Source organism: Panthera uncia, unplaced genomic scaffold (genome assembly GCF_023721935.1).
Source record: "Panthera uncia isolate 11264 unplaced genomic scaffold, Puncia_PCG_1.0 HiC_scaffold_292, whole genome shotgun sequence".
In the NCBI taxonomy this organism is placed as follows: domain Eukaryota; kingdom Metazoa; phylum Chordata; class Mammalia; order Carnivora; family Felidae; genus Panthera; species Panthera uncia.
The window spans coordinates 24658-50962 of record NW_026059421.1 but is presented as its reverse complement, the minus strand read 5'-3'; the positions used below and the strand labels follow the sequence as shown (position 1 = coordinate 50962).

Sequence of the window (26305 nt, the reverse complement as noted above, 5' to 3'; positions counted from 1 at the left end):
AAGGAAACAATCAACAAAACAAAAGACAACCGAGGGAATGGGAGAAGGTGTTTGCAAATGACATATCTGATAATGGGTTAATATCCAAATTATATAAGGAATGTATAAAATACAACATCAAAAACCAAATAATCTAATTCAAAATGGGCAGAGGACCTGAATAGACATTTTTCCAAAGAAGACATCCAGATGGCCAAGAGACACACGAAAAAAATGTTCTAACATCACTTATCACCAGGGAAATGCAGATCAAAACCAGTGAGATATCCCCTTACACCAGTCAGAATGGCTAAAATCAAAAACCCAAGAAACAACAAGTATTGTTAAGGATGCGGAGAAAAAGAAACCCTTGTGCACTGTTGGTGGGAATGTAGATTGGTACAACCATGGTGGAAAACAGTATAGAAGTTGCTCCAAAAATTAAAAATAGAACTACCATGTGATCCAATAATTCCACTATTGGGTATTGACCCAGGGAAAATGAGGACACTAATTCAAAAAGATACATGCACCCCTATGTTCATTGCAGCATTATCTACAATAGCCAAGATATGGAAGCAATCTAAATGCCCATCAGTAGACGAATAGATAAGGAAAATGTGGCATATATACACACAATGGAACATTGCACAGCCATGAAGAAGAATGACCTCTTGCCGTCTGTGACAATATGGATGGACCTAGAGGGTATTATGCTGAGTGAAATAAGCCAGAGAAAGACCAATACCATTCTATTCCATGCGTAAATGGAATCTAAAAATAAAAATAAAAAATAAACAGGGCCTCCAGTTACGGGATGGATAAGTCACGGGAATAAAAAGCAGAGCATCAGGAATACAGTCATTGTAATAACGATGTTAACAGGACAGATAGAGCTATACCTTCGGCGAACACGCCATAATGTGTGAACTTGTCAAGTCACCAAGCTGTACACCTGCAACTGATACAACATTGCGTGTCCACTGCACTCAAATAAAAAGCCAAAATGCCAAAATAGGAGAATTACTTAAAATGTAATAGAGTCACTATTAACATTACCGTAAAATGACTATGAAAAGAAAGTCATTTCCCCCCACCTCCTACTACTCCCTCTCTCAAAGCTCGCCAAAAAGAATATAATTCAGGCTCTGCAACAGGCATGAAGAGAGCCCAGGGCAAACCAGTGGATTCCGTTTTCTGGAAGGGTGGCTGGGAGGGGTCTGGCTCTGGGTGTGCTGTGCCAGTTTCAGGGCATCTGGACCCAGCGACCACAGGTTCAGCCGGTGCATGGTTTTCAGAGGCAGCAGAAAAAAGGTCTTTGCTGGGTGAGTCCTGCTGTGGGGACGGGCAAACATTGCTTCTGGCTGGGTAGCTTCGAAATCTGATGAACTCACCTAAAGGTTCTGTGAGCTACTTAATGTCCCTTGATAAGTTCCTTCTCGGGTTAAAATCGCTGCAGTGACTTCTGTACTTAATGACCAAGAACCCTCATCGATAGGAAGGAAGTCAGAGCCCTGAAAGTCCATTGCTTGGGAGAGTCTTCTCCAAAATTTTTTTGATGGCAATCTATTATCAGAATAAACTAGATGAACCTGAAAATATATTACCCTAGAGCTTATATACGGACAATGATATATTCATGAGTCATATAAATGATAAAACAGATTGAAGTGTAAGTTTTAATCTGATGAGATAGAAATGGGCTAAATACTTAAAACCAACTCATTTTTCTTTTATTTATTAATAGTACATCTTGACTGATATAAAACTCACTCTCCAAATAATTTTCTTGATAAAACCTGGCTCTTTTTTTTGGACTGACTCTTGGTAGATCCGATGAGATTGCTGTAGTCTCTAGTTTGTAATGAAAATTCATTGCTAGCAGGAAAATGTCTGCTGTTTCTGTCTCATGGTCTTGCTTGTACTTGCATTTGTATTGTCTTCAGGCCATAGTTTTTTGTTTTTGTTTTTGTTTTTCAGGGCGGTGCTTTTTGTTTTGCTTTGCTTTGTTTTGGCAGGGATTTTTGTGGAGCCCTCGTTCACTTTGTGCTGGGTAGGCTTTAAAACTACGTACTACAATTGCTAATCCTCTAAGCCAGGCACACATAACTGCACTATTTTGTAACTTGCCAAGAAGGATGAGGACAGGAGCCACAGCACCGGGAAGAGTGACTCAGCCTCTGAGCCAACCACCCACTCGGAAAGTGGAATAGGAGGTGAGACTTATTCCCAAGACATAGGAAATACTGGGGGAGCCACTGCTATTTGGCTAACTCAGCAGACAGTTCCAAAGTTTCTCTTCTTTGTCACCCCCACTCTAGAGGCAAGGGGAGCTTGAATATTTGCTTTCTCTTCTCCCCTGCTGCTCAGTGTGGCCGGTGACATGATTCTAGTCCAGGCTAGACAAGTAGGTTTCTGCTAGGGCCTTCTGGGAAAACATTTGCTTTTCTTGATAATACAGAAAAACACATAATTAGTGCCACTCCTCTACTCCTTTTTCCTACCTTCAGTTCAGGTGTGATGCCTGGAGCCACAGCAGCCTCACTGTTCCCCGAGAACACGGAGGCAGAAGTCAAGCAGCTTGCACGGATGATGGCCCTGACCAGGCTGGGCCCCTGACCAAATGCCAGCAATTACTTGTGCCTAGATTCCTCGTTATTTGGAATACATTCTGTTTGTTTGACACTAGTTGTTTTTTGTTTTTGGACTTTCTGTTGTAGGCTCTAAAGCATTCCTAAGCACTGCAGGACACCCACATTATACGGTAAAATTACAGACCATTTCCTCCGCCACCCAGCCTCTCTCGTCTCCGCCTATTCTGCAGCATGAAGCCAGCCCCATTCAGAGGAGAACTCGTTGCAAGCAAACTCGTCCAGGTTTTGGGCAAAGGGAACAGCAAAAGCAAAGGGGGAAAGAACCATAGGGCAGTTGGAAACCATGCATCTCAAGAATTACTCCTTTGAAACATGGAGCTAAATAAATACCGTATCATCCAAAATAATAGAAACATGATAGCCAAAATACATATTACTTAGATAACAATGAAAAGTAAATGCTTAAACACTCTCTGCCCCCCCCACCCCGCCCCGTTTAACCGGAGAAAGGAAACATGAAAGAATGTTGGCAGGGTGGTAGCATTGTATGTGATCTTTGTCTTTTTTGTGTGTTTCCAACCCCCTGCCCCCAACCCCCCTTGAGTTTGTATTACTTTCGCATTCAGAAAAGAACCCCAGTATTTGAGAAGAGTTCACACTACTATATTCTCAGGTCTCTACTCTGGTGGCTTGGGTTTTAGGTCAGAAAGTAAGAGCTGTGCTGCCCTGACTCTCTCTGTATGTATCCATTTCTTACCCAAGCATCGTGCGGCACCGTTGTTCCCTACCCCGTCCCTCCGACGCTGACCTCAGGCCAGTCCAGCAGCAGCCCCAAGAGCCCTCGCCCGAGAAGCTTCCGGAGCCCAGTGGGGTCTGAGCTGCAGGCAGTGGATGCGGAACTCAGTAAGGGCACCCGGTGGCTGGCATGCCCCTGACCACCGGGCCGTGGAAGTCACCGATCTAGAGCCTCAAGCGAGCCTCAGCGCGCTGGTCAGGAAGAGGGAGGTCAGAGTGGAGGAGGGGACAGGAAAGACGGGATCTGGAAGTAAGGACAGCAGGTTGTTGAGAACGCTCACCTGTGTCCTTCCTTCCCAGGCCACAGGTCCTGTGGGGTGGGGGTGGGGGTGGGGGGGACACCTGGCCAAGGGCTGTCCCAGCTCCGTGGCCTCAGGCCCCTACGGCTCTGTGCACATCTTTACCTGTAAACTGGAGCTGCCTCTGCGGCCCTTACGGGGATGTTGTGAAAATGAACTGTGTTACCTGCTCTTGAAAATTATATGGTGCTTTGCAAAAACACAGGCGTTATAATTAATCAATATAGTTTATCAATAACGATGAAAGAGTGGTGATGGGTTAGTTTACCTCTGAGTTGCTGTTTTGTTTTGTTTTGCCTGAAAGCCTCTCAGGTATTTGACACTGAGGTTTGGGTCTTTCATGACTAAGACAGTTGGATTTTTCCCAGCAGCTACTATGGATTCAATTAAAGAATTTCAATGGATATGGTGATAACTTTAAAAAAGTTATTTCTTGGGGCACCTGGGTGGCTCAGTGGGTTAAGCGTCCAACTTTGGCTCAGGTCATGATATCACAGCTTGTGGGTTCAAGCTCTGCATTGGGCTCAGCATTGACAGCTTGGAGCCTGGGGCCTGCTTCAGATTCTGTGTCTCCCTCTCTCTCTGCTCCTCCCCCACTTGTGCTTGTTCTCTCTCTCTCTCTCTCTCTCAAAAATAAATAAAAAATAGGGGTGCCTGGGTGGCTCAGTTGGTTGGGCGTCCGACTTCGGCTCAGGTCATGATCTCGCGGTTTGTGAGTTCGAGCCCCGCGTCGGGTTCTGTGATGACAGCTCGGAGCCTGGAGCCTGCCTTGGATTCTGTGTCTCCCTCTCTCTCTGCCCCTCCCCTGCTCATTCTCTGTCTCTCTCTGTCTCAAAAATAAATAAAATGTTAAAATTTTTTTAAAAAAAAGAAATAAAAAATATTAAAAAAGCAAAAAAAATTATTTGTTTATAAACACAACAGACTTAAGTCTCCATTTTTCCATAGCAGGAAGAAAATAGTTAATGTCTAAAATGGATGATTTAGAAGCACATGACTTTGAAATATAGAGACAGATATCCTGTGTTCATGGAAGAATTATTATTGTTCAAATGTCCATATTACCCAAAGTGATCTCGAGATTCAATGCAGTCTTCATCAAAATTCCAATGGCATTTTTCACAGAGAGAGAAAAACAATCCTAAAATTTGTAAAAGACCCCAAATAGCTAAAGTAATCTTGAGCAAGAATAAAAAAGCTGGGGCATCACACTTCCTGACTTATTACAAAGCTAGAGTAATAAAAACCACATGGTACTGGCATAAAAACATACACATAGGGGCGCCTGGGTGGCTCAGTCGGTTAAGCGTCCGACTTCGGCTCAGGTCACGATCTCGCGGTCCGCAAGTTTGAGCCCTGCGTCGGGCTCTGGGCTGACGGCTCAGAGCCTGGAGCCTGCTTCCGATTCTGTGTCTCCCTCTCTCTCTGCCCCTCCCCCGTTCATGCTCTGTCTCTCTCTGTCTCAAAAATAAATAGAACGTTAAAAAAATTTAAAACAAAACAAAACAAAACAAAAAAACAGACACATAGACCAACGGAATAGAAGAGAGAGGCCTGAAATAAACCCACACATATACAGTTAACTAATTTTTGACAAAGGTGCCAAGAATATACATTGGGGAAAAGATAGTCTTTTCAATAAATACTGTTGGGAAAACCAGATAGCCACGCACAAAAGAATGAAATTAGACTCTTACACAATATACAAATTCAAAATGGATTAAATACTTAAATGAGAGGTCTGAAACCATTAAACTCCTAGAACAAAGCACAGGATAAAACGTGCTTGACATTGGTTTTGGCAGTGATTTTTTGGAGTTGATACCAAAAGCACAGGAAACAAAAGCAAAAACAAACCAGGGAGATTCAGCACAGCAAAGGGAATCAACAAAATTAAAAGGCCCCGTATGGAATGGGAGAAAATATTTGCAAACCATCTGTCTGCTAAGGGGTTAACATCCAAAAAATCTCAGGAACTCCTAATTCAATGGCAACAAACAAACAAATGAAAAACCTGGTTCAAAGAGGAGCCAAGGAGCTGAACCTTTTTCCAGAGAAGACATCCAGATGGCCAACAGACGTGTGTAAAGATGCTCACCATCACTCATCATTCGGGGAAATGCAAGTCAAAACCACAGTGAGAGATCACCTCAGACCTGTTAGGATGGTGATTACCAGAGACTCACAAGATAACGAGCATTGGCGAGGATGTGGAGAAAAGGAAATCTTGTGCACTGTTGCTGGGAATGCAAACTGGTGCAGCCACTCCGGAAAACAGCATGGAGGTTCCTCAAAACATTAAAACTAGAACCACCCTCCGATCCAGTGCTCTCTCTTCTGGATATAGATCTGAGGGGAACAGAATCACTGTCTCATGTTCACTGCAGCATCACTCACAGTAGCCATCAACTTGGGAAACAACCCAAGCGCCCGCTGACAGATGAAGGGATAAAGAAGATATGGTGTATATACACACACAATGGAATATTATTCAGCCTCAAAAAGGCAGTAAGTCCTGTCATTTGCATCAACCTGGATGGGCCTGAAGGACAAAGTGAAACAAGCCAGACACAGAAAGACGGAGGCTTTACGGGCTCACCTCTCCGTGAGATCTATGAACAGAAAAAAGAAAAAGGTGAACTCACACTAACAGAGAGGAGAATGGTGTTTTCCAGAAGACTGGAGTTGGGGGAGGAGAGGGAGATTCTGATCAAAGGGCACAGACTTCCAGTTATAAATTCTGGGGGTCTAATGTAAAGCATGGTGATGGTGGTTAATGATGATGTATTATACATCTGAAACTCACGAGGAGAGTAGATATCGAGCGTTCTCATCATATTCACACAGAAAACTGACGCGCAAGGGGATGGATATGTTAATTAGTTTGTGGAAATCATTTCACAATGTATACATACATCAAAACATTGTATTGTACACCTTAAATACATATAGTTTTTATTTTCCAAAAAGTAAAATATTTTTGATATTTTCTGTTTTTAAAATGTATTTATTTTGAGAGAGAGAGAGAGGGAGAGAGAGAGAGTGAGTGGGGTAGGAGCAGAAAGAGAGAGAGAGAGAATCCCAGGCAGGCTCCTCACTGCCAGCAGAGCCTGACATGGGGCTCGATCTCATGAACCCTGAGATCATGACCTGAGCCAAAATCAAGAGTCAGATGCTTAACCAACGGAGTCACCCAGGCGTCCCTGTATATATACGTGGGGAATAAGCTTCGAATTCCCTGAGGCTGCACCGATGGGTTAACGAGGCATAAAGAATTAGAAAGCCACAGAATGAACACACCCAAGTTTGGGTAAACAAGATTAGGTAAATATTAGGTAAATGAGGCAAAGGCCCCCAGTATAGGACAAAGGTACAGGACAACAGCAGAAAGCTGCTTTCACAGGAAGGAAGGACCAAATTACGTAAGCAGGTAAATAGGGTTATGGACCTCAGCAAAGTTGCCCAGAACGGAGCTAATTAACAAAAGAAAGATGCCTTGTTGACGCTGAGGTAGCATGCTCTGTCTTTCTTGTCCCCTAGGCCAGTTTAGGTAAACAGGTGGGGCCTCACGTCTGCTGTAAACAACCTTTGCCCAGATCCAGGATTTTGTTTTGTGTTAACCCAAACCGCTAACACCACATATCTCCAAAACCCCCTTTCCCCCATGCTCATGAGTTAATGTTCAGTTTCATTGTCTCTTTGTGTACAACCATCACATGTTTGTAAGCCTTCCCATCCTAATAAAAACGGAGCAAGGACCCTTATTCGGGGCTCTTGTCTCCTCCCGGACATTAGCCTCTCTCACATTTTCAATCCTGTGTCTTGCTCTCTTGCTGGACAGACCCAGAGTCTACAACAAATATAAATATAAATATAAAATTATATAAAAATAATATATATATATAAGCCTACTTAAAAAAATATATAAATATATATATTTTATATTATATATACATCTTATTTATATATATATTTTAAAATAGGCTTCATGCCCAGAGTGGAGCCCAATGTGGGGCTGGAACTCACGAACCTGAGATCAAGAGCTGAGCTGAGATCAAGAGTCAGACACTTACCAACTAAACCACCCAGATGCCCACCCCCCAAAAATATATATATTAAAAAAAACAGAGATAAAGGTATAAATATCTATAAAGACCTTTATAGCGTTTAAACCAAACTTCACAGGGTCTGGTATTCAGCATCAACCATTGCCTCAGACTTACATTTTAAATGTGAAACTTTAGAAAACGTACAACGGGGTGAGCCAAGGAGCCAAGTCACCAAACCTTACGGACCAATTCCGGTGAGCTTGTTTTTACCGACCAAACACAATGTCCTCTTAGAGGACGGGCAATGACTCTGGAATATGACAAGGTACGGAGCTTGCCTACAAAACTGGCTTCAGGGGGGGGCCATTATCACACACACTGAGCTCTTACTTTGGGCTGGGTGCTGTTCAGGGCGAAGAAGGAGGTCACCCTCAGCCCTTACGGTTCTCTTTAATCTGGCTTGAAAAGCGGGGCTGGGTGGCATGCAGGACACAGCGGTGTGACACTGGGACACGTCTCCTCACAAATGTCCATAAGGCAGGAGTCAGAGAAAGTGCTGGAAGGACTTGAGAGATCACCTACTGTCATGATTTTCAAAGAAGAAAGTCTCTCTCTCTCTCTCTCTCTCTCTCAGCAGAACACAAAACAAAATACTAAGCCCTAATATATACAACCAGGTAGAAGTGGGATGGACTCTGGTGACGGTACTTGCCCGCCGGGCTGCTTCTCATGTTCCCTTTGGCCTGTGAGGCTTCTATGAGGTCCCTGGGGTCACCCCAGAGTACAATCTGAAACCACCGTTTTACAGATGAAGAAAGAGAGAGACATTTAAGGTGCTGCAGCTGGGGGTATGCAGTGGAGGAAGCAGGAGCCAGGAGCCCAGGGGGCCCCACACATATGCCTCCTAGCACATCACTTCTCCACGCATGGGCTGGTTGGGGAGTCACAGGGACCCTGTTCCAGGAGGGCTAAGCTGGGGAGTGTCGGGGGGCGGGGGGAAGAGGTCTGTGTGAACCCGACCCTGACGAGTGTCCTAGGCCCTAACCAGTGTCCTAGGCTCAGGCACTCAACTCCAGGACGCGGGCTTAAGAACATTCAGGAAACACATCCTCATTTCAGCCACCCTTGGAGCTGGAAGACAAGGTCCGCTCACCAGGGGAATTTGCAAACACACTTGCCTGGCCTGACAGGACTCAGCTGCAATCGCAATAACCAGAAAATTCCAGCAGAGGGCACTATTCCCCAACAATATGGAATGCGAACCAACCTCCAGGAAGGTTGGAGAACCCAGAAGCTTTTAAAAAATGGTCTTCTCCCTCACCGCCCAATATTCCCGGCCCTCTGCAAAGAACATAAAGAAAGTATAACAATTCACACTAATTAAAGCTCACCAATTGCACAGATTCCTAGGGTGTAGCTTTAAAAGCATCAGGTGACCAACACACATTCAGCTCCTTATGTATTTTGCTTGTATTGTGGCCACTTTTAACATTTCTTGGAAAATCTGGTTTTTAGGACTAGCCAAAGATATTTGGCAAAGAAGGAGCTACCGGTGAGGAGGGGAGGGCGACAGGGACTGGGCTACCTGATCAGGACTTCACACCTGGTGTTGAGAGTTCCAGATGCTTCTCTTGTAGCCAGGGAGTCAGGAAAGGGATATCATTTCCCCAGGCGAGGAAATCCTGGTTCAAGGGTATTGCCTCATGGGGTCTCAGGTCCCAGATCCCTCTGGGATCTGGGAGGAGAGTCTGAGAGAGCTTGCCCAAGCTAGGGACCAAGTCTGCTCTCCTCTTGAATGGGATGAGTGGCAGGACCCCTCCCTTTAGGTATGTTCTAGACCAGTGGTTCTCAATTTGGTCACCCAGCCCACCAGGGCGTATCTGGCGATGCACGGAGACATAATTAGCTGCCACAATTTTGGGGATGCTCCTGGAACCTAGCAGGTAGAGGTCAGAGAAGCAGCTAACCACCCTACAATCAGAGGGCAGCTTTCTACCCAAGAAAGAATTATCTGGCTCAAAACATTACGAGTGCCAAGTCTGAGAAACCCTAGTCCAGATGCTAGATCTGGGATTCTCAAAGCGTGGTTCTCAGACCAAGTGCATTAGCATCACCTGGGGACTTGTGACACGTGGCCTGCGTCAGACCTGCTGAATCAGAGGCTCCAAGAACAGCCTGTGCTTTAATGAGCCTTTCAGACGATCTAATGCTGCTCAAGTTTGAGAACCTCTTACCTACAGATGACACTGCTTGAGATTAAGTACTCTAACACCGTACTTCTAAGATAGTAGTGTGTTTACAATCACTGCAGAACTGTTAAAAGGCAGGTTCTGATTTAGTAATAGTTAGAACGTGCATTTCTTACAAGCTCCAGCTGGCGCTGGTGGGGGGGCCCACATTTGGGGAAAAATCCAAGATACTGGTTCCCAAACTTGCCAGATCACAAGAGACCCAAACTGTCTGTTGAAACTTCAGATTCCCAGGCTCTCCCCCTCCACCCCCCGGGGCCCACTAAGTACTGAGGACATCTCCAGAGGAAGGGTCTGGGAATCTGTATTTTATTTTTTTTAATGTTTATTTACTTATCTTAGAGTGAGCAAGCAGGAAAACAGCAGAGGGAGGGAGGGAGAGAGACAGAGACAGAGACAGAGAGACAGAAAGAGAGAGAGAGAGAGAGAGAGAGAGAAATCCCAAGCGGGCTCCAAACGGTCAGTGAGGAACCTGACACAGGGCTGGAACCCATGAGCCGCAAGATCATAGCCTGAGCCTAAATCAAGAGTCGGACACTTAAGTGACTGAGCCACCCAGGCGCCCCTGGGAATCTGTATTTTAAAAGAGTGCCCCAGAACATTCTCATAATCAAGCAGATCTGAAGACACTGACTTGAGAGGGCAAGCTATTGATTAATGATGTCATCTGTGAGTCCCTGTGTCTGAAATCCTCAACCTGGGCTGGGAGAAACCTCTGGGGAGCTTCGAAACTCTCCGTGCACAGGCCACAGAGCAGACCGATGATCCCAGACCATCTGAGGGAGGGACTAGGAAGCAGTATTTTAAAAGATGCCCAGATGATTCCAACGTGCAACCGTGCTGATGAATCAGTGCCCTTATGGGGCGCCTGGGTGGCTCAGTCAGCTGAGCGTCCGACTTCGGTTCAAGTCATAATCTTACAGTTCGTGGGTTCGAGTCCCGCATCGGGCTCTGTGCTGACAGCTTGGAGCCTGGAGCCTGCTTCTGATTCTGTGTCTCTGTGCCCCTCTCCCCGCTCATGCTCTGTCTCTCTCTCTCAAAAATAAATTCACATTAAAAAAAAAAAAAGAATCAGCGACCTTATGGGGTGCCTGGGTGGCTCAGTCTGTTGAGCATCTGACTCTTGATTTTGGCTCAGGTCATGATCCCAGGGTCGTGGGACTGAGCCCCACTTTGGGCTCCGTGATGAGCATGAAGCCTGTTTGGGATTCTCTCTCTCTCTCCCTCTGCCCCTCTCCCCTCTCTCTAAAATAAAAAAAAAAAAGAAAACAGGCTGGTGTCAAACACACTTACCGTAAGACCCAACACTTCCAGCCTTAGACACAGACCCACGTGAACAGAAGACATGCGTCCAAACAGAAACTCGTACACCTGTGTCCACAGCAGCATCATTTGTGACAACCCCAAGGTGGGAACAACCCAAATGTGCATCAACTGATGGGTAGGAAGACAAACTGAAATGGATGTGGTAACTCCACACCATGGATTCCTCTTTAGCCATAAGAAGCAGCGATGTATGTTACAACATGGATGAAACTTGAGAACGTCATGCCAAGTGAAAGGAGCCAGATACAAAGGACCACATCGCGTGCGATTCCATTTATATGACATGTCCATGCAGCTCCGTAGAGGCAGAAGGTAGATTAGTTAGCAGACTGACGGGGAGTGACTGTTACTGGGTACAGGGTTTTATTTTGGGGTGGTCGAAATGTTCTGGACCGGACAGAGGCGGACGGCATAGTGAGTGTACTAAATGCCTCTGAATTGTACACTTTATTATTTTATTTTAAATTTTTTTAATGTTTATTTGTGTTCTTGAGAGAGAGAGACAGAGAACACTAGCAGGGGAGGGGCGCAGAGAGAGGGAGACAGAGAATCCGAAGCAGGCTCTGTGCTATTCGCACAAAGCCCGATGTGGGGCTCGAACTTTCGAACCATGTGATGCCAACCCGAGCTGAAGTTGGACACTCAACTGACTGAGCCGCTCAGGCACCCCTGAATCACACACTTGAAATAAACTTTATGCTGTGCAAATTTTATCTCAATAAAAAAAGGGAAAAAAGAAAAAGAAACAGTGATTATCAGTTTTCCTAATCGAGGGCGATTTTGAGAAATCAGACAAAATCTGGGTGTGGGACGATTAGCCACTTAGGAAAAACACCCCAAGCTAGGCCCAAAAGCCATACGTGTGGCCCCTCCCTGGTCTCTGACCCTCTGCTAGGTTAGGCAGTAAATGGGGCTTGAGAGCTTGGTCGCAGGAGTCAGTAATATCAGATCCCCGTGATGAGGGCCAAACAGCCAGGGTTCGTTCATCTGTCTGCTGAAGTCGTGTTGATTTGAAAGTATGCTCTCAGGACCCGGGAGGCTCGTGTCTGCTTTTCTTACGTTCAAAGGCTGATGGGGAAAGTGATTGCTGAGGTCAGTCTTCTGAAAGGCGGGGGCGGGGAGGAGGGAAGGCTCATGTTATTTAATTTGAACGTAAACAGAAGGATGACCCCACAAGGCTGGCGGTTTAGGGATGTGCCCGCAGCTGACAGCTGAGTTACATTTATGTAGCCGCACGCCTGGGAAGGGAGACCCGGAGTCCCAACCTTGAGGAGGTGAGGTCACGGGGAGGTCACAACCCTGTGCCCTCGGGCCTAGCCGGGACGGGTGCTAGTCGGAGACACTGGACAGAGAGACCTCTCTTCTGGGAACTAAGCTTGCATAAGTTTTCATTTATTTGTTGACTTAGTATCTGTCCTCCTTATGCTAAATTCCACAAGAGCGAGCCCTGTGTCCACGGCATGTAGCAGAGTGTGCTCGGGGGTGCCTGACGCGCAGTAGGTGGGTTCTCGGTCCATCTGCTGACTGACAGCTGGAGGCCCCTCGGTGAGGGGTGGGGGTGGCACAAGGCAAATCCGTGAGCAAACCCTGACAAAAAGGGGTCCCAGAGGGCTGGCTTTACTCCGCCCTGGGAGGGAAGGAGGGGGAGGTCACGAGGGACTTCCTGGACGAGAGGGCACCCGAGCTGAGTCTCAGCAGAGGACAGAGGGTTTGGGGTCAGAGACTGGCAGGGTGGTTCCTGGAGACAAAGCGACACAGGCAGGGCTTTGGGGACCGACAAGCCGGGGCCTGTGGGGCGACCGCGGGGGTCAGCCTGGCCGGGGCCGGCCTGGGGGGACCCCACCCTCACGAGGGCAGCAGGAAGCACCTGGAGGAGGAGGGACAGTCCGCTCTGTGCTGTTGGGAGAGCTCCCTGGGGCCGCTGTGGGAAGGTGGGCTGGAGAAAGCAGCAGCCGCAGGAGGCTCCTGAAGGTCTCGGGAAAGGAGGAGGAGGAAGCAGAGGGCCGCCCTGTTGAACGGATACTGACCAACCAGCACGAGGAAGGGGAAGGATCGGAGGGCATTTTCCGGTAGGCAGGTTTGTTGGATTTGGTGACGGATGGCCGCCGCCGGGCGTGAGAGGAAGGGCAAGTCCGGGGTAGTGACGACGCTGACAGCGATGAGGACGACGGTGACGAACAGGATGGTTACGGCGAGGTTCGCGGAGCCCTTACGAGGCAGCGCTCACGTGCTCCACGCCCTTGAGCCTCATGAGGATCCGCCGAAGCAGAGACTCTTTCTGTCCTCATCATATGGACCAGAACACGGAGACCCAGAGAAGCTGTGAGGTGGCCCAAGTCGCCCGGCTGGCGTGTGGAACAGCCGAGGACAGTCCGACTTGAAGAGCCACGTTCTTGACCACAGGTGGTGGTGTCCCTGGGGTTCTGGTGTGGGTTGGCCACCGCTCCCTCACCCCGAGGAAACGCAGGGGGGAAGACGATCGGTGGTGTGGAGGGCCACAAATTGGGTTGAGCACCAGCTGAGCTGGAGGGGGGTGCTGTGGATTATTCTGCGACACCCAGCGGGCATCTGCTAGTCACGAGGGCAACTCCGGAGGTGTAGACTCAGAGGCGTCAGCCGACAGATAGCGGTTGGTAGTCACAGGGATGAACGAGACATCCCAGAGAGCACGAGTGTGAGGACAGAAAAGGCCAGAGGGGGACGAGGGTACACCACGGAACCAAAGGCGTCCTTTGGATGCGGCCGTCTGGGGGTCACTGGAAGCTTGGTGAGGGCGGGGCCATCGTCAGGGTAAGAAAGAAATGCAGTGATTAGGGGAGAGGCAGATCTATTGTAAGCACCCGGCTGTACAAAGCCAAGGGAGGAGGAAGGGCCACCGGAAGGGGTCAGGGCTCTAGAAAGCTATGTTTTCTTTCTTTCAATTGTTAAGATGAGAGAGATTTTTAAAAAATGTTTATTTTTGGGGCGTCGGGGCGGCTCAGTCGGTTAAGCGTCCGACTTCGGCTCAGGTCGTGATCTCACGGTTCGTGGGTTCGAGCCCCGCGTCGGGCTCTGTGCTGACAGCTCGGAGCCTGGAGCCCGCTTCGGATTCTGTGTCTCCCTCTCTCTCTGCTCCTCCCCCACTCATGCTCTGTCTCTCTCTCAAAAATAAATAAACATTAAAAAAATGTTCATTTTTGAGACAGCATCAGCAGGGGCGGTGCAGAGAGAGGGGGACAGAAGATCCAAAGGAGGCTCCATGCTGCCGGCGCAGAGCCCGAGGCAGGGCTCGAACTCACTACCCGGGAGATCATGACCTGAGCAGAAGTCGGACGCTCAACCTCCTGAGTCATCCACGTGCCCCAAGATGAGAGGGATTTGCAAGAGTTCTAGGCTAGCGGGACGGAAGCAGTAGAAAGGATATTTGATAATGGATGGGCAAGGGAAGAGGTGAGGGGGCCCCATCGTTGAGACAGCCGGAGGGCTGAGTGAGGGCATCGGCCTTCCAAACGAACGTGGACGCCACTCTTAAGTTCGGAGAAAAATGCAGGCTTGAATCCACCTTGAACAGGACCCAGGGACTTCAGATAAACACAGGACTTGGCCAAGGGCTCCAGGTACTGTGCTCTGAACCCATGGCCACATTTGCACGGAGGCCACACTTCCCACGGGCCGCTTGCAGCCAGACTGAGGGTAGCAGGGATACGACTCCCAGGGAACCCACTCCTGGGAGAGGGGCGACTGCTCTGATGGCTGACCTGGGTTAGAGACCGCCCCCAGGGGCCTTGCCCCAACCTTCCCCAGACCACACGGCAGTCTCGGATTCTTTCACTCAACCTTCCCTCCTTCTCTCCTTCACTAGGAGGTCAGATCTGCATGCTGTCTGCTGGCTCCCCCAGCCTCCCCGGCTCCCTCCCGTTTCCTCTCCGACAGTACGGTCTCTCTTCAAAACACCCTCGCACATTTAGTCCTTTCGGTATCTGCTTTGGGCGCCAGTGGAGAAAATCAGAAAGGCTGTGCTCGGGGAACTCAGAAGCCTCGGCCAGGCCACGTGGGGCTGAGGGTGGCAGCAGAGTCTGGCCAGATGAGACCATGTGAGGACAGGCGAGAAGGCAGACAAGCTGACCAGGGGTCGGTGGGGGGCGGCGGTGGTGGGGGGCGAGCCCCAGGGGTTCCCACCAGTTCTCTGAGGGCAGGAAGTGAGGTCGGCTACCGTAGCCACGATGAGTCGTGGGGTGGCATCCTGCAACGTGGAGGTTCAGAAGGGCGACCACGAGGGAAGACAAAGCCCACAGAGGTTGTAATGCAAGGTGAGCGGGAAGGATGGACAAGTCGCAGGCGTGGGAAGACGTTTCAGGACCCTGCTGGCCTCGAGAGAGTCTCTGGATTTTATACTAGCTGCTACCGGAGGGTTCTGAGCTGGGACCCACACACCGGCTGGTGGCTCCCTCCTCTTGATCCCCCTGAAGCAGGGACGTGGAGCCCTCCCCCGACAGGGGGGTCAGAAGGGAGAGGGGAGCATGCTTTTATCTACTGGAAGGGCAGATAAAAGAGGTGAGGAGGTGAGAAGATTAATTACAAAAACCTGACTCAAAAAAAACACAACAACTCTGCACATTTAAGAAAGGAAGAAGCTGAGATTCATTCTACTTTGAGCCCTGGCTGTTAAGATTATTTTTGACAGACCAGTATTTTTAAGCAATCACTGCATTTAATTTTTGAAAAAATGTTAATGTTTTATTTGAGAGAGAGAGAGAGAGAGAGAGAGAGAGAGAGAGAAAGAGAGAGCATGAGCAGGGGAGGGGTAGAGAGAGAAGGAGACACAGAATCCAAAGCAGGCTCCAGGCTCCGAGCTGTCAGCACAGAGCCCAACACGGGGCCCGAACTCATGAACTGTGACATCACGACCTGAGCTGAAGTTAGACGCTCAACCGACTGAGCCACCCAAGTGCCCCATTTTTGTATTTTCCTTAATAATAAATTGATACCTGGGCGCCTGGGTGGCTCAGTCAGTTGAGTGTCCTGCTTCGGCTGAGGTCGTGATTTTGCAGTTTGTGAGTTCGAGCCCCACATCGGGATCTCTGCTGTCAGCATGGAGCCTGCTTCGGATCCTCTCTCCCTGTCTCTCTGCCCCTCTCCTGCTCATGCTCTCTCTCTCAAAAATAAACATTAAAAAAAAATAAATAAACTGACACCCAGCCCCCTGTTCCCTGGGAAGTAACCACTGCTCTTTCTTTGGAACTCATTAATACTTGCAACTCCTGTTTGGATGTGGCTGTAGTTACTGATGCTATCACCTGTCTGCCTGCCAGCCCTGGGTTTTCGGTTCTGTAAAATTCATTGTGTGTGTGCGTGTGTGTGTGCGAATGACCGCAGCACGTGTACAACACGGCGTCCATATGACAAAACCAGTCTTACAAATGTTTGCCTTTTTAAACAAAAACATGTGGCATATATTTTTATTAAATCATAGAAAACTCATTTGTATACAAATTGGTTCCACTTTGGGGAAACTGGAATAATAAACAGCTGGGTAACAAAACGGTGGAAAGATACGTTTCACTTTACGCAGAGACCAAGTGTTGTCATATTTATTTTTTAAAAATGTTGAAACAATCCGTAACAGGTTGTTGGCTTTTTTTTTTTTCACCCTTGTGCAGGAGGAATAATCTCTCTCTTGTAACCCCCGCTTCTCTCTGAGGATGTTTTTCATTACTTAAATCAACGGTAAGCTTAAAAGACGGTTAACCTGAAGTCTTAACACGAAGTCAATTTCTTTCCCTGCCACGGGCTTGCCGAGTACTGTGAATGTCAAATTTCAAGAGATGGTCTCTTTTCACAGGAACTGATTAAGCTTCCTTTCTACAACAGCACATGTGTACAAGGGTGTGGAACACATTTCAGAATAAGTTAAATATTAAGACGTACAGTATGGCAGTTAACGCCCTATTTTTCTCCTACCGGGTAAATCGGAAAGTTCATCCTAACCTTACACGTTTATAAAAGGGTGAGGACCGAGGGACCCAGTGATACCAAAAATGCACCACAACCATCAGAACCGTATTCTCTAAGCGCTCTGGCCGAGTATTTACAATGGGTCCTGCCACAGTCACGCCTGCACTCCTTCCACGGAGGACCAGAAGGGACCAGACTCCGAGGTTCACCGCAAGACCACGGGCAGCGGCTTTGAAGTTCAGGCCGACATACTCCTTCTGCCCTGGAGCAGGGACCCAGGGGTCACACCGTGACGCGTCTGCACTCACCCCGACTACTCACGTAACAAACACAAGTTAAATATTATCAAAATTACTTTAAATTAAATTGAAGACCGCGATGTTTAAGTGCATGAAATCCACCCCCCCGCCCCCGAGCTTCCTGAACGCACACGACACGGCAAGAACGGACATCCTTGGGAACGACATCCACATTCCTCTGGGTTGAAACCAATCTGCTTCCTCTAAGAACTGGAGGTCCGTGAGACCCCTGAAGGGGGAGGGGAAAGAGAAAAAAAAAAAAAAGCAATTCTCCACTCCAAACGGAGGCATAGTCTCAAAAAGTCATTTTCCCCAAACCTGAGTCTGGACGGCAGACTCATTAAAGCAGGAACTGAAATGCGCACTTTGGGACTGGCTCCTCACCTGTGGCGGCAGTCTGCTTCCCCGGGACACTCAGCTGACCCTTAACACTCGTGCAAGGCTGACATCAGGCTGCCCCCAGGTCCTGGGCCCCTGTTGCCAGCCTGCAGACCTGGAGCCCTCCCAGGGAACGTGTAAACAAACGTGGGGAAAAGGGTGTTTCTGCCAGTTTTTGCCACGTCAGGGAGAAGCCTCTTGGGCCACGAGAGAGAACAGGGCCTTAGCGCGGCCCCAGGGCTGACTTCCTCCAAGGCTGGTATTTTGCACATTCTGCCGCAGCAAGACCGTGAAGTCAGCTCAAAGCCTTTTTGCCTGGCTTGCCCCAAGTGGTGTTAAACAAAACCGGAGACGTTTCTTTGGACTACCTTATTCCTGAATTCCGACACGCACACGTGTCCTCGCACACCTGCTCCGCCGTCGTGTTACTGCAGGTGACCCGGGGAGGCGGCCAGGCTCTTGTGCAGGTTGGGATTCTGGCTGTGTCTGTTCCGGCTGCGGACAGATGAGAACATGGTGTTGCAGCCCGGAACTTTGCATTTGTGGAGCTGGCGGAGATGCACAGTTTTGTAGTGAGCCCTGAAGGTCCCTTTGTTACTGTACGTCTTTTGGCAGAGGTGACAAGTTATGGGCAGCCCGGAAGGCAGGCTGGCAAGGCTCTGGTCGGCCTTCTCCATCAGGACACAGATGGGGTACTCATCTTCCCCGGGGACAAGGCTCGGCCCGTTACAGTCCTCATCACTGTCCTCCATGAGCACGGTGCCTCCCTCGCTCGCCCCGTCTGAGTCCCAAGAGGAATGGCTGCTGTTCTCAGACTTCATGCTCGAGGTAGTACTCAAATCCAAGATGGTGCCCTCGCTTGGCGGACCAGAGCTGTAGCTCTCCAGGCCGGCACTGTGGACTTGGGTTATTGGGTAAACCAGACTGCTCATCCGACTCGTTCCCTTGAAGATGACAGATGTCTGGGGGGCCTGCTGGGTGAAAGCCACATCCCGACAGGTCTCCTTGGCCACGTCTTTCAGAAGGTAGGCTGCACGGAAATGGTCTTCGGTGCTCTCCAGTGCTTCTTGGCTCAACACTTTTTGGTGGAGACTTAGGTTTGAACTGTGTCTACAAGAGGGAACATATGGTTAGCAATGGGTCGGGCTGTTGTAAGAAACAGTCAGCATTCCAAGTGGAGACACGAGCTGGATACCGCAAAACGCTCGCGGCACAGAAGAAGTGATGATCAGGGGAGAGGGGTGAAATGCAGGTGTAGTGGACGCTGGCCCAGGGCTGTCCACCACCCGTCAGAAGTTAGCATTGAGGAGGAAAGCGGATAGTCTGGAGTCTGGGAATACGCAGTCCTTCTTAACTTCTTAACTTCGTGATGGACACGAACCTTCCTGGACCTCATCTAGAGAGAATGCCTAGACTACTTTGATCAGGTCAAGTCACCTGGGACCCTGCAACCAGGGGACCCCAGAGAAAACTGGTCCCAATAAAGAGTTAAGTGGAGCACTTTATTTAAAAAAAAAATTGTTTTTAAGGTTTATTTATTTTTGAGAGACAGAGAGAGACAGAGCACAAGCAGGGGAGGGGCAGACACACACACACACACACACACACACACACACACACACACACAGAATCCGAAGCGGGCTCCAGGCTCCGAGCTGTCAGCACAGAGCCCGACGTGGGGCTTGAACTCACGGACCGCAAGATCATGACCTGAGCCGAAGTCAGAGGCTCAACCGACTGAACCACCAGGCACCCCACGTGGAGGGCTTTATTTCAAAGAAACCAAGAAATATCTTCCAGAGCTGTACTGTCCGGTACGATAGCTTGCTCATTCGTGACCACGGGGGCCCTGAAACGTGGCTGCGACATACACAGAAATGACAAGATTTCGGATAGACCGAATGAAACAAAATACATTGTTAAGGCTCACGTCACCTGAGCTTTTCATACTTTCTTAACGTGCCCACTAGAAAATTTCCAATTTTCTGGGTGGCTTGCATCATGGTCTATGGCATTAACACACCTGTCAAGCGCTCACACAGGTGAGCAAACCTGATTGGCTAGAAATTGTGTGTTCTAGCCAGAGAGAGAGAGAGAGAGAGAGAGACAGAGACAGAGACAGAGACAGAGGGAGGGAGGGAGGCAGGGAGGGAGAGAACGCTAAGTTCGGTTCATATTTGCAACGTTTCACTATAAACCAGACAGGAGTTTTGCAAGTACAGCATTGAACACACTACCAGCCTTCTACCCAATGATTATTCCTGAAGGGCAGACAATGAGTATCCATTATGACACATGCTTACTCATACAATATCATTTAGACATAACTTGTCAATCAATGGTGGCCTCGCTCAGAGATCCCCTGCTAACTTCTGGCTGGCAGAAACAGCCCTGACTGCAAGGGGTACAATCTTACAGGTGACAGGAAAATGGTTCCAAGTGGAAAAGAGCCTCCCCCACCAGGACAGACGAGAACGTGTGCCAGGCCCACGCTGGGAAAAACGCACGGTCCCCTCCACAAATAGCTAGGAATTGAATTTTCTCTTCGAAACCTCCAAAGACGTGGTGGTGGGGGTGGTGGGGAAATGGGTGGAAATTGCATCCTATTTCAAGGAAAGTGTAAAATCTGCTCTTGGACTCCTCCCTCGTATCCCTCGCACGTTCTTTTTCTGGACGTCCTCAGCACCGCAGTCTTGGATCGCCTTGCCAACTGCACTGCTGCCCTGTGATTATGTCAGCGTGCTGGGCTGAAGGGGCAGGTAGGTATGCGTCGGCAGAAAACCAGACATTAGATTGACACGTAGGTCCCGGGACGCAAGAGTGGTTAGAAAAAAGTCAGACAGACACGCTCGCTGGAACCTTGCACAGGAAGGTCCCTGCCGTGACGAGGCCAAGCTGTCAGCCTGAGCACCCCCGGGAACACCGAGAGTGAACGTGTGGGATCCTCCAACCTGCTCGTTACGCCTTCCTGGGGTGCCATGTGCCCTTAAACCAGTCACTACCACAAACGCAAAACCCACTGGCCTGTGTGCCAGCTTCCAGCTTCCAGGATTGCTAATGCTGTGCCTGCTGGCTGTGTGTGTGCACGTGCGTGTCTTCCCTGACACTTCCATCCCTATCCTCCTCCCTCGTCCTCCCCGGTTTCTGCCTCCGTAGACTAGTGGTTCTCAAAGTGTGGTCTGGGCACCCCTAGTGGTCGTGAGACCCTTTCAGGGGTACCCTGAAGTCAAAACTCATTTCATAAGGACACGAAGACATGATCTGTGATGACATGATTTGTCTTTTTCACTGTCGTTCCTTCCCGAGCGTACTGTGGTTTTCCAGAGGCTACGTGACATGTGGTCTTGGAACAGGTTGAACGCAGAAGCTGATGTAAGAAGGCAGCTATTTTCTGCTAAGCCAGACGTTACAGAGATTTGCAGAAACGTAAAAACAAAACCAGTCTTCTCATTGAGCTTTTGTTTTGGAAAACGGGCTTATTTTTCATTAAATGCTATGTATATTACTTTAAGGGATGAGATATTGATTTTTTTTTTCAGTTTTAATCTCTAATGCAGTAAACACTGATACTTATAAACCCAACTAGACCACCCAACTGAGGGCTCTTGAGGGCCCTCAGGTTTTAAGAATTTGTGAAGGGGTTCTGAGACCAAACTGACTGAGAGCTGCTGCTTTAGTCATGCCCCTTCTTCCAGGAAGCTTTCCCTAACTTCTCAGAGTCCCGTAGGTACCTCCACTATGTGCCCACAGCAGCCTGTATCTCTCACATGATAGCGGGCACCACATTCAGCTGAAATTGCCTATTTACTGGTCTGTCTCCTCCGCGGGCCTTTGTGAGCAGTGACTGTGTCCACAGCACCCGACAGAAGGTTCTTGAATATATATATATGTATATATATACACATATATATGTGTGTGTGTGTGTGTGTATGTATGTGTGTGTATATACACACATACACACACACACGGCTAAAGAAGCATCTAGGGTGCTATTACAGTCCCTTTCTGAGGGACCCTAGTGACTGCTGCTGGCAGTGGCTCTAAGAAGGGAAGAAAATTATCCTGACAACAGAGTTGTCATCTCTGACCCTCAGAAGAGGGGGGTGGCCCCAGGCCTGCCCACAAAGCTCCTTTTAAAATGGTGCCACTTCGGGGGCTCCCGAGTGGCTCAGTCAGTTAAACGTCCAGCTCTTGATTTTGGCTCGGGTCATGATCCCACGGTGTGTGAGATCGAGCCCGCATCAGTCTCTGCACTGACAGTGTGGAGCCCGCTTGGGACTGACTCTCTCTCTCTCTCTCTCTCTCTCTCCCTCTCTGTCTGACCCTCCCCTCCGCTCACTCTCTCACTCTCTCTCAAAATAAATAAATAAACATTAAAAAAATAAGAGAAGATGTGCCATTTTAATCAGATTCTAGGCAAAATGCCTTCCTAGGTCTAGACCACTAACATCAGGAGTTGAAATTTAGAATTCAAGATGCGTTCCTGTGGTGGGGGAGGGGGCCTTCTAATTTGGCGGGCGCTGTGGGCCAGAACGCTGTGGTAAATATCAAGGATAATCTGCCTGATAGAGCTATCTCTTCTTCAACAGAACAGCCTTGTCATGAACAAAGCCTCCTGTTGGAGGACGAAGGAAAAGGGCACGTTCTCCAATCAGGGGATCCTGGTGGTTTGGTTCAACGTGCCAGCGAGAGAAAACAGGAATTTTAACTCCTACCACCCTTGCTCTCTTCCCCTCGCTCCAGGCGAGTATGTTCTCACGAGCCTGCTCCAGGAATGTGTGGGCAGTTCCTGTACCTTCCCCCTCTTCAGGAAATCAGGTGTTACGCTTTGGACGAAGGTAGCTAGTGGGGATGCTGAATTGCTTCAAGTCAGGCTTGTCTGAGCAAATGCGACATGGTTAATATTCTGCGAACCCTCTAGCATTTATCATATGGCATTTTATCAGAGAGCTAGTCTTTTCCTTAAAGCCTCCCGGGGTCACCTCCTGGTTACGCACAAGCTTCCCTTCACAGGCTGGGGAGGAAGGTGGCCCGAGGGGTGGTTATGGGACTCAAGTTCCCGAAGAAAAGCACGCACAAGGCAGCAATGCCCGTGCTGTGTCCCGGAGTGATGAGAGGCGCTCTGTACCTGGGCGCTTTGCAAACAGGTTGACGCTGTGTTGTGCCTCACAACACCCAGTACCCAGTGACTCTCACTTTTCAACCAACATCACAAACCCCGAAGGAACCTGCTAAGTGTCTTTGTTCTTTGATATCTTAATGATTAAAAAATCTTCAGGGTGCCTGGTGGCTCAGTCGGTGAAGCGTCAGACTCTTGATTTCGGCTCAGGTCATGATCTCACGGTTCACGACTTCGATCGAGCCCCGTGTCGCTTGGGGTTCTCTCTCTCCCTCTCTGTCTGCCCCTTCCCCACCGCTGCATGCCCTCCCTCTCTCAAAATGAAAAAACTGAAAAAAATAATTTAAAAACCTTCAATCAAGCAGCTATTCTTTTTTTTGAACGTAGCTGGTTAAATAGACATAAAAGAAAATATTTCATCCGGTGGGCTTCATATCATAAAATGAAAAGCAGACAAGTTTGGGGGAAGTTACACTGAGGATTGTAACGCCCCTCCCCACCACTGCCTCATGTGAGACCAGCTCACGATTCCTTACCCCCAACCATTTGGGCCAGATGTGTTTCTGAATTCAGAGTTGCTTAGAGTTTAGAAAGGCAGAATCATTGCATACACTGTAATATTTTGTTCATGTCCCCATAATGAATCCATTAGTATTTCTGCATGGAATATATAATAAGAAAATCCACGTGTAGGGAGATTAAAAAAAATAAGATTAGCAACAGGCTCATGTCATTTCAGATCAGGTTTTGTGGCCAAGGGCGTTTAGATTTGGAACTGAGAATTCGGGAATGCGGATCCGTAGAACAGTGTTTCTCAAACCGTGGTCCCTGGAACAGCAGGAGCGGTAATCCCCTGGGAACCCAGAAAAGCAAACGCCAGGGCCCCCCCCCCCCCCCCCCCCCCCCCCCCACCGTCTCCTGACCTGCTGAAGCAGAAATTCAACAGGCAGGGCTCAGACGTCTGTGTTTCAACAGCCCTCTAGGTGACTCAGACGCACTGTAGAGTTTAAGAATCGGTGCCTTGGGAGACACGATTACCGACGGGTGTCTTACCTGTCTCTGCTCCTGCGCGAGGGGAAGGTGGCGTTACAACCTTCCACTGTGCACACGTGGGTTTCCCTGGCGTGCATGTTCTTGTGGTGCATTTTCACGCCGCAGGCGTTCTTAAAGGTCTTCTTGCAGACGTCGCACTGGAAGTGGTTTTCTTCCTTCTGCCGGCCGAGTGCACGCCGACCCGCGACGTCCGGCTCTTTAGACTCTTCGAAACAAGGAAAAGCCATCCCTCTGCTGGACAGAGCGCCCAAGAGCCCGCCGGCCAGCAGGTGCTGCTGCAGTCTGATGTAGTCCGGAAAGGGCACGCAGGGCTCCGTCCCGGGTGTGAGGTGAAGCTCACGGCCGCTGTCGTCCGGCCCCCTCGGCACCGCGGGCTCCTGCTTCGCCTCGCTCTCCGCGCGCTGCGGGGCCTGCTCGGGGCTTCTGCTGATGGCCCCGCCGGCCTTCGTCCCCGAGTCTCCGCGGCAGCCCCTCTCTCCTCCTGACCGCGTGTCCTGGTCCCCGGGGGCTCTGTCCGACCGAGGACTGCAGGCCTCCGGCTCGTCCCCGCGGGCCACCCGCGGGGGCACGTCTTCATCCGAGCTGAGCGCCTGCCTCTTCTCGTTGGCGATTCCCACGGTCTCCTTCTCGATTTTGATGGGCATACTGGACTTCCGGGATTTCTTCTTGGGAAGGGCGTCCAGCGGCCCCTCGTTCGACACCAGCTGTTCCGGGATGGAAGAGGACAGGAGAGGCAGAGAAGGCAGCACCCCGGGCGTGTTCGCCAGCTCGGCCGGAGTGGCCGGGCTGCGGTAGAAAGGCAGGACCGGCTGGACCGTCTTTAGGTTGGGGAAAAGCACCCCGTTTTGCCCAAGGCTGGGGAAGGCCGGCGGGCCCCCGGAAGCCTCCCCCGCACCGAAGCCGGCCAGGGGCCTGCAGTCGGCAGAGCTCACCGTGAAGGCCGGGCGTTCGTAGCCGTCCGAGGCGGCCAGGTTCAGGCCGCTGCGCAGGTCTTTGTCCCTGTTGTTCCTGTTCATGGGCATGTGCAGCCGGGGGTTGGGGTTGGCGCTGTGGCGATTCCGGCTCCTGAGGGAGCTGAAGACCATGTTACAGCCCTCGATGGTGCACTTGTGCTTGATCTTCAGGTGGACGGCGTTGTAGTGGATCTTGAGCGTGCCCTTGTCGTAGAAGGTCTTCTCACAGGCCGTGCAGAACACCCGGCCCTTCTTCGCGCCCAGGCTGGTCCTCTCGGGCTTCGCTTTGGCCTCGGGGGACAGCTGTGTCCTTTCGAGCTTCGTGACGATGTTGTACGGGCTGGAGTCACTCAGATGGGCGTTGTCTTCCTTTTTCGTCACCGGATCCGGACAGTTTAGACACTGCTCTCTTTCCACCTGAAATGGCGTGGAGCTGGAGGTCACGAAGCCACTGCCGGGGAAGGGTCCGTGGATGTCCTGCTTGGGGTCCTGACTTTGGTCCTGACCCTGCTCCAGCACGTACTGCTCGGGCAGGGACCCTACGAGTGTGGGAGGCACAGGGTTGAAGAACTGGAAAGGCAGCATGAAGGTCATGTTGTTGATGAGGTTCTCAAAGGGGTGCAGGCTGCTGGGGTTCCCCTTGTCCACAGGAGCGGGGAGGCCGGCACCCCTGTGGCTGCAGCTCTCGATGAAGGCCCTGATGTCCACGTTCGCCGTGGACGGCGGGATGATGACGGACCGCTCTTCTTTTTCCTGAATTGCCATGAGCTCCGCGATGGACTTGGTCTCCCCAAAACGAAGGAACTGCTGCAAGGTGGCCACCTCCTCCTCGCTGGTCATGATGCTCCAGTGATCCAGCACCTTTCCCGACGCATCCTGAGCCGGAATTAAAAAGCGCAATTAATTTTACTGCTCCTCGCCTTCTTCTCTAGAGGGAGTCACGCTGTCAGGGCCCCCACGAGCACCGCAGGGCGCCCTGGCGCATACTGGAAAACAAAAACGAAACGCCCCCCCCGGGCGAGCACCGGGCCCGGCGGGGCCCCCCCCCCCCCCCCACTACTCTCCTAGGCCGGAGACTCTGTGCAGAAAATAACCTGCACCAATTACAAGCAGTGGTCCAGAAGAGAGAAATAAAATTATATTACTCAAGCCTAAGGGAAATTAAGTGATTATTTTCCATCTTACTTCAAACCAATTGGTTGTCTGGCATTAGGCGTAATTCCCCCCCCCCCCCCCCCCCCCCCCCCCCCCGCCCAAAATTAAAATATGTATCATTTG

The 26305-nt window shown here is 49.8% G+C and overlaps 1 protein-coding gene across 1 annotated transcript in view; it reads right to left on the bottom strand.

Moving 5' to 3' along the window:
- Positions 1–16693: 16693 nt before the first annotated feature.
- Positions 16694–26305, bottom strand: part of LOC125917912 (zinc finger protein basonuclin-1-like) — a 31143-nt gene continuing 21531 nt past the window's right edge. The window contains exons 4-5 of the mRNA XM_049623989.1: positions 24075–25903; positions 16694–19012 (exon numbers count right to left, since the gene is read on the bottom strand). Coding sequence (XP_049479946.1) covers positions 18328–19012; positions 24075–25903 — 2514 coding nt within the window. The 3' untranslated portion in view covers positions 16694–18327. The remainder of the gene's footprint in view (positions 19013–24074; positions 25904–26305) is intronic.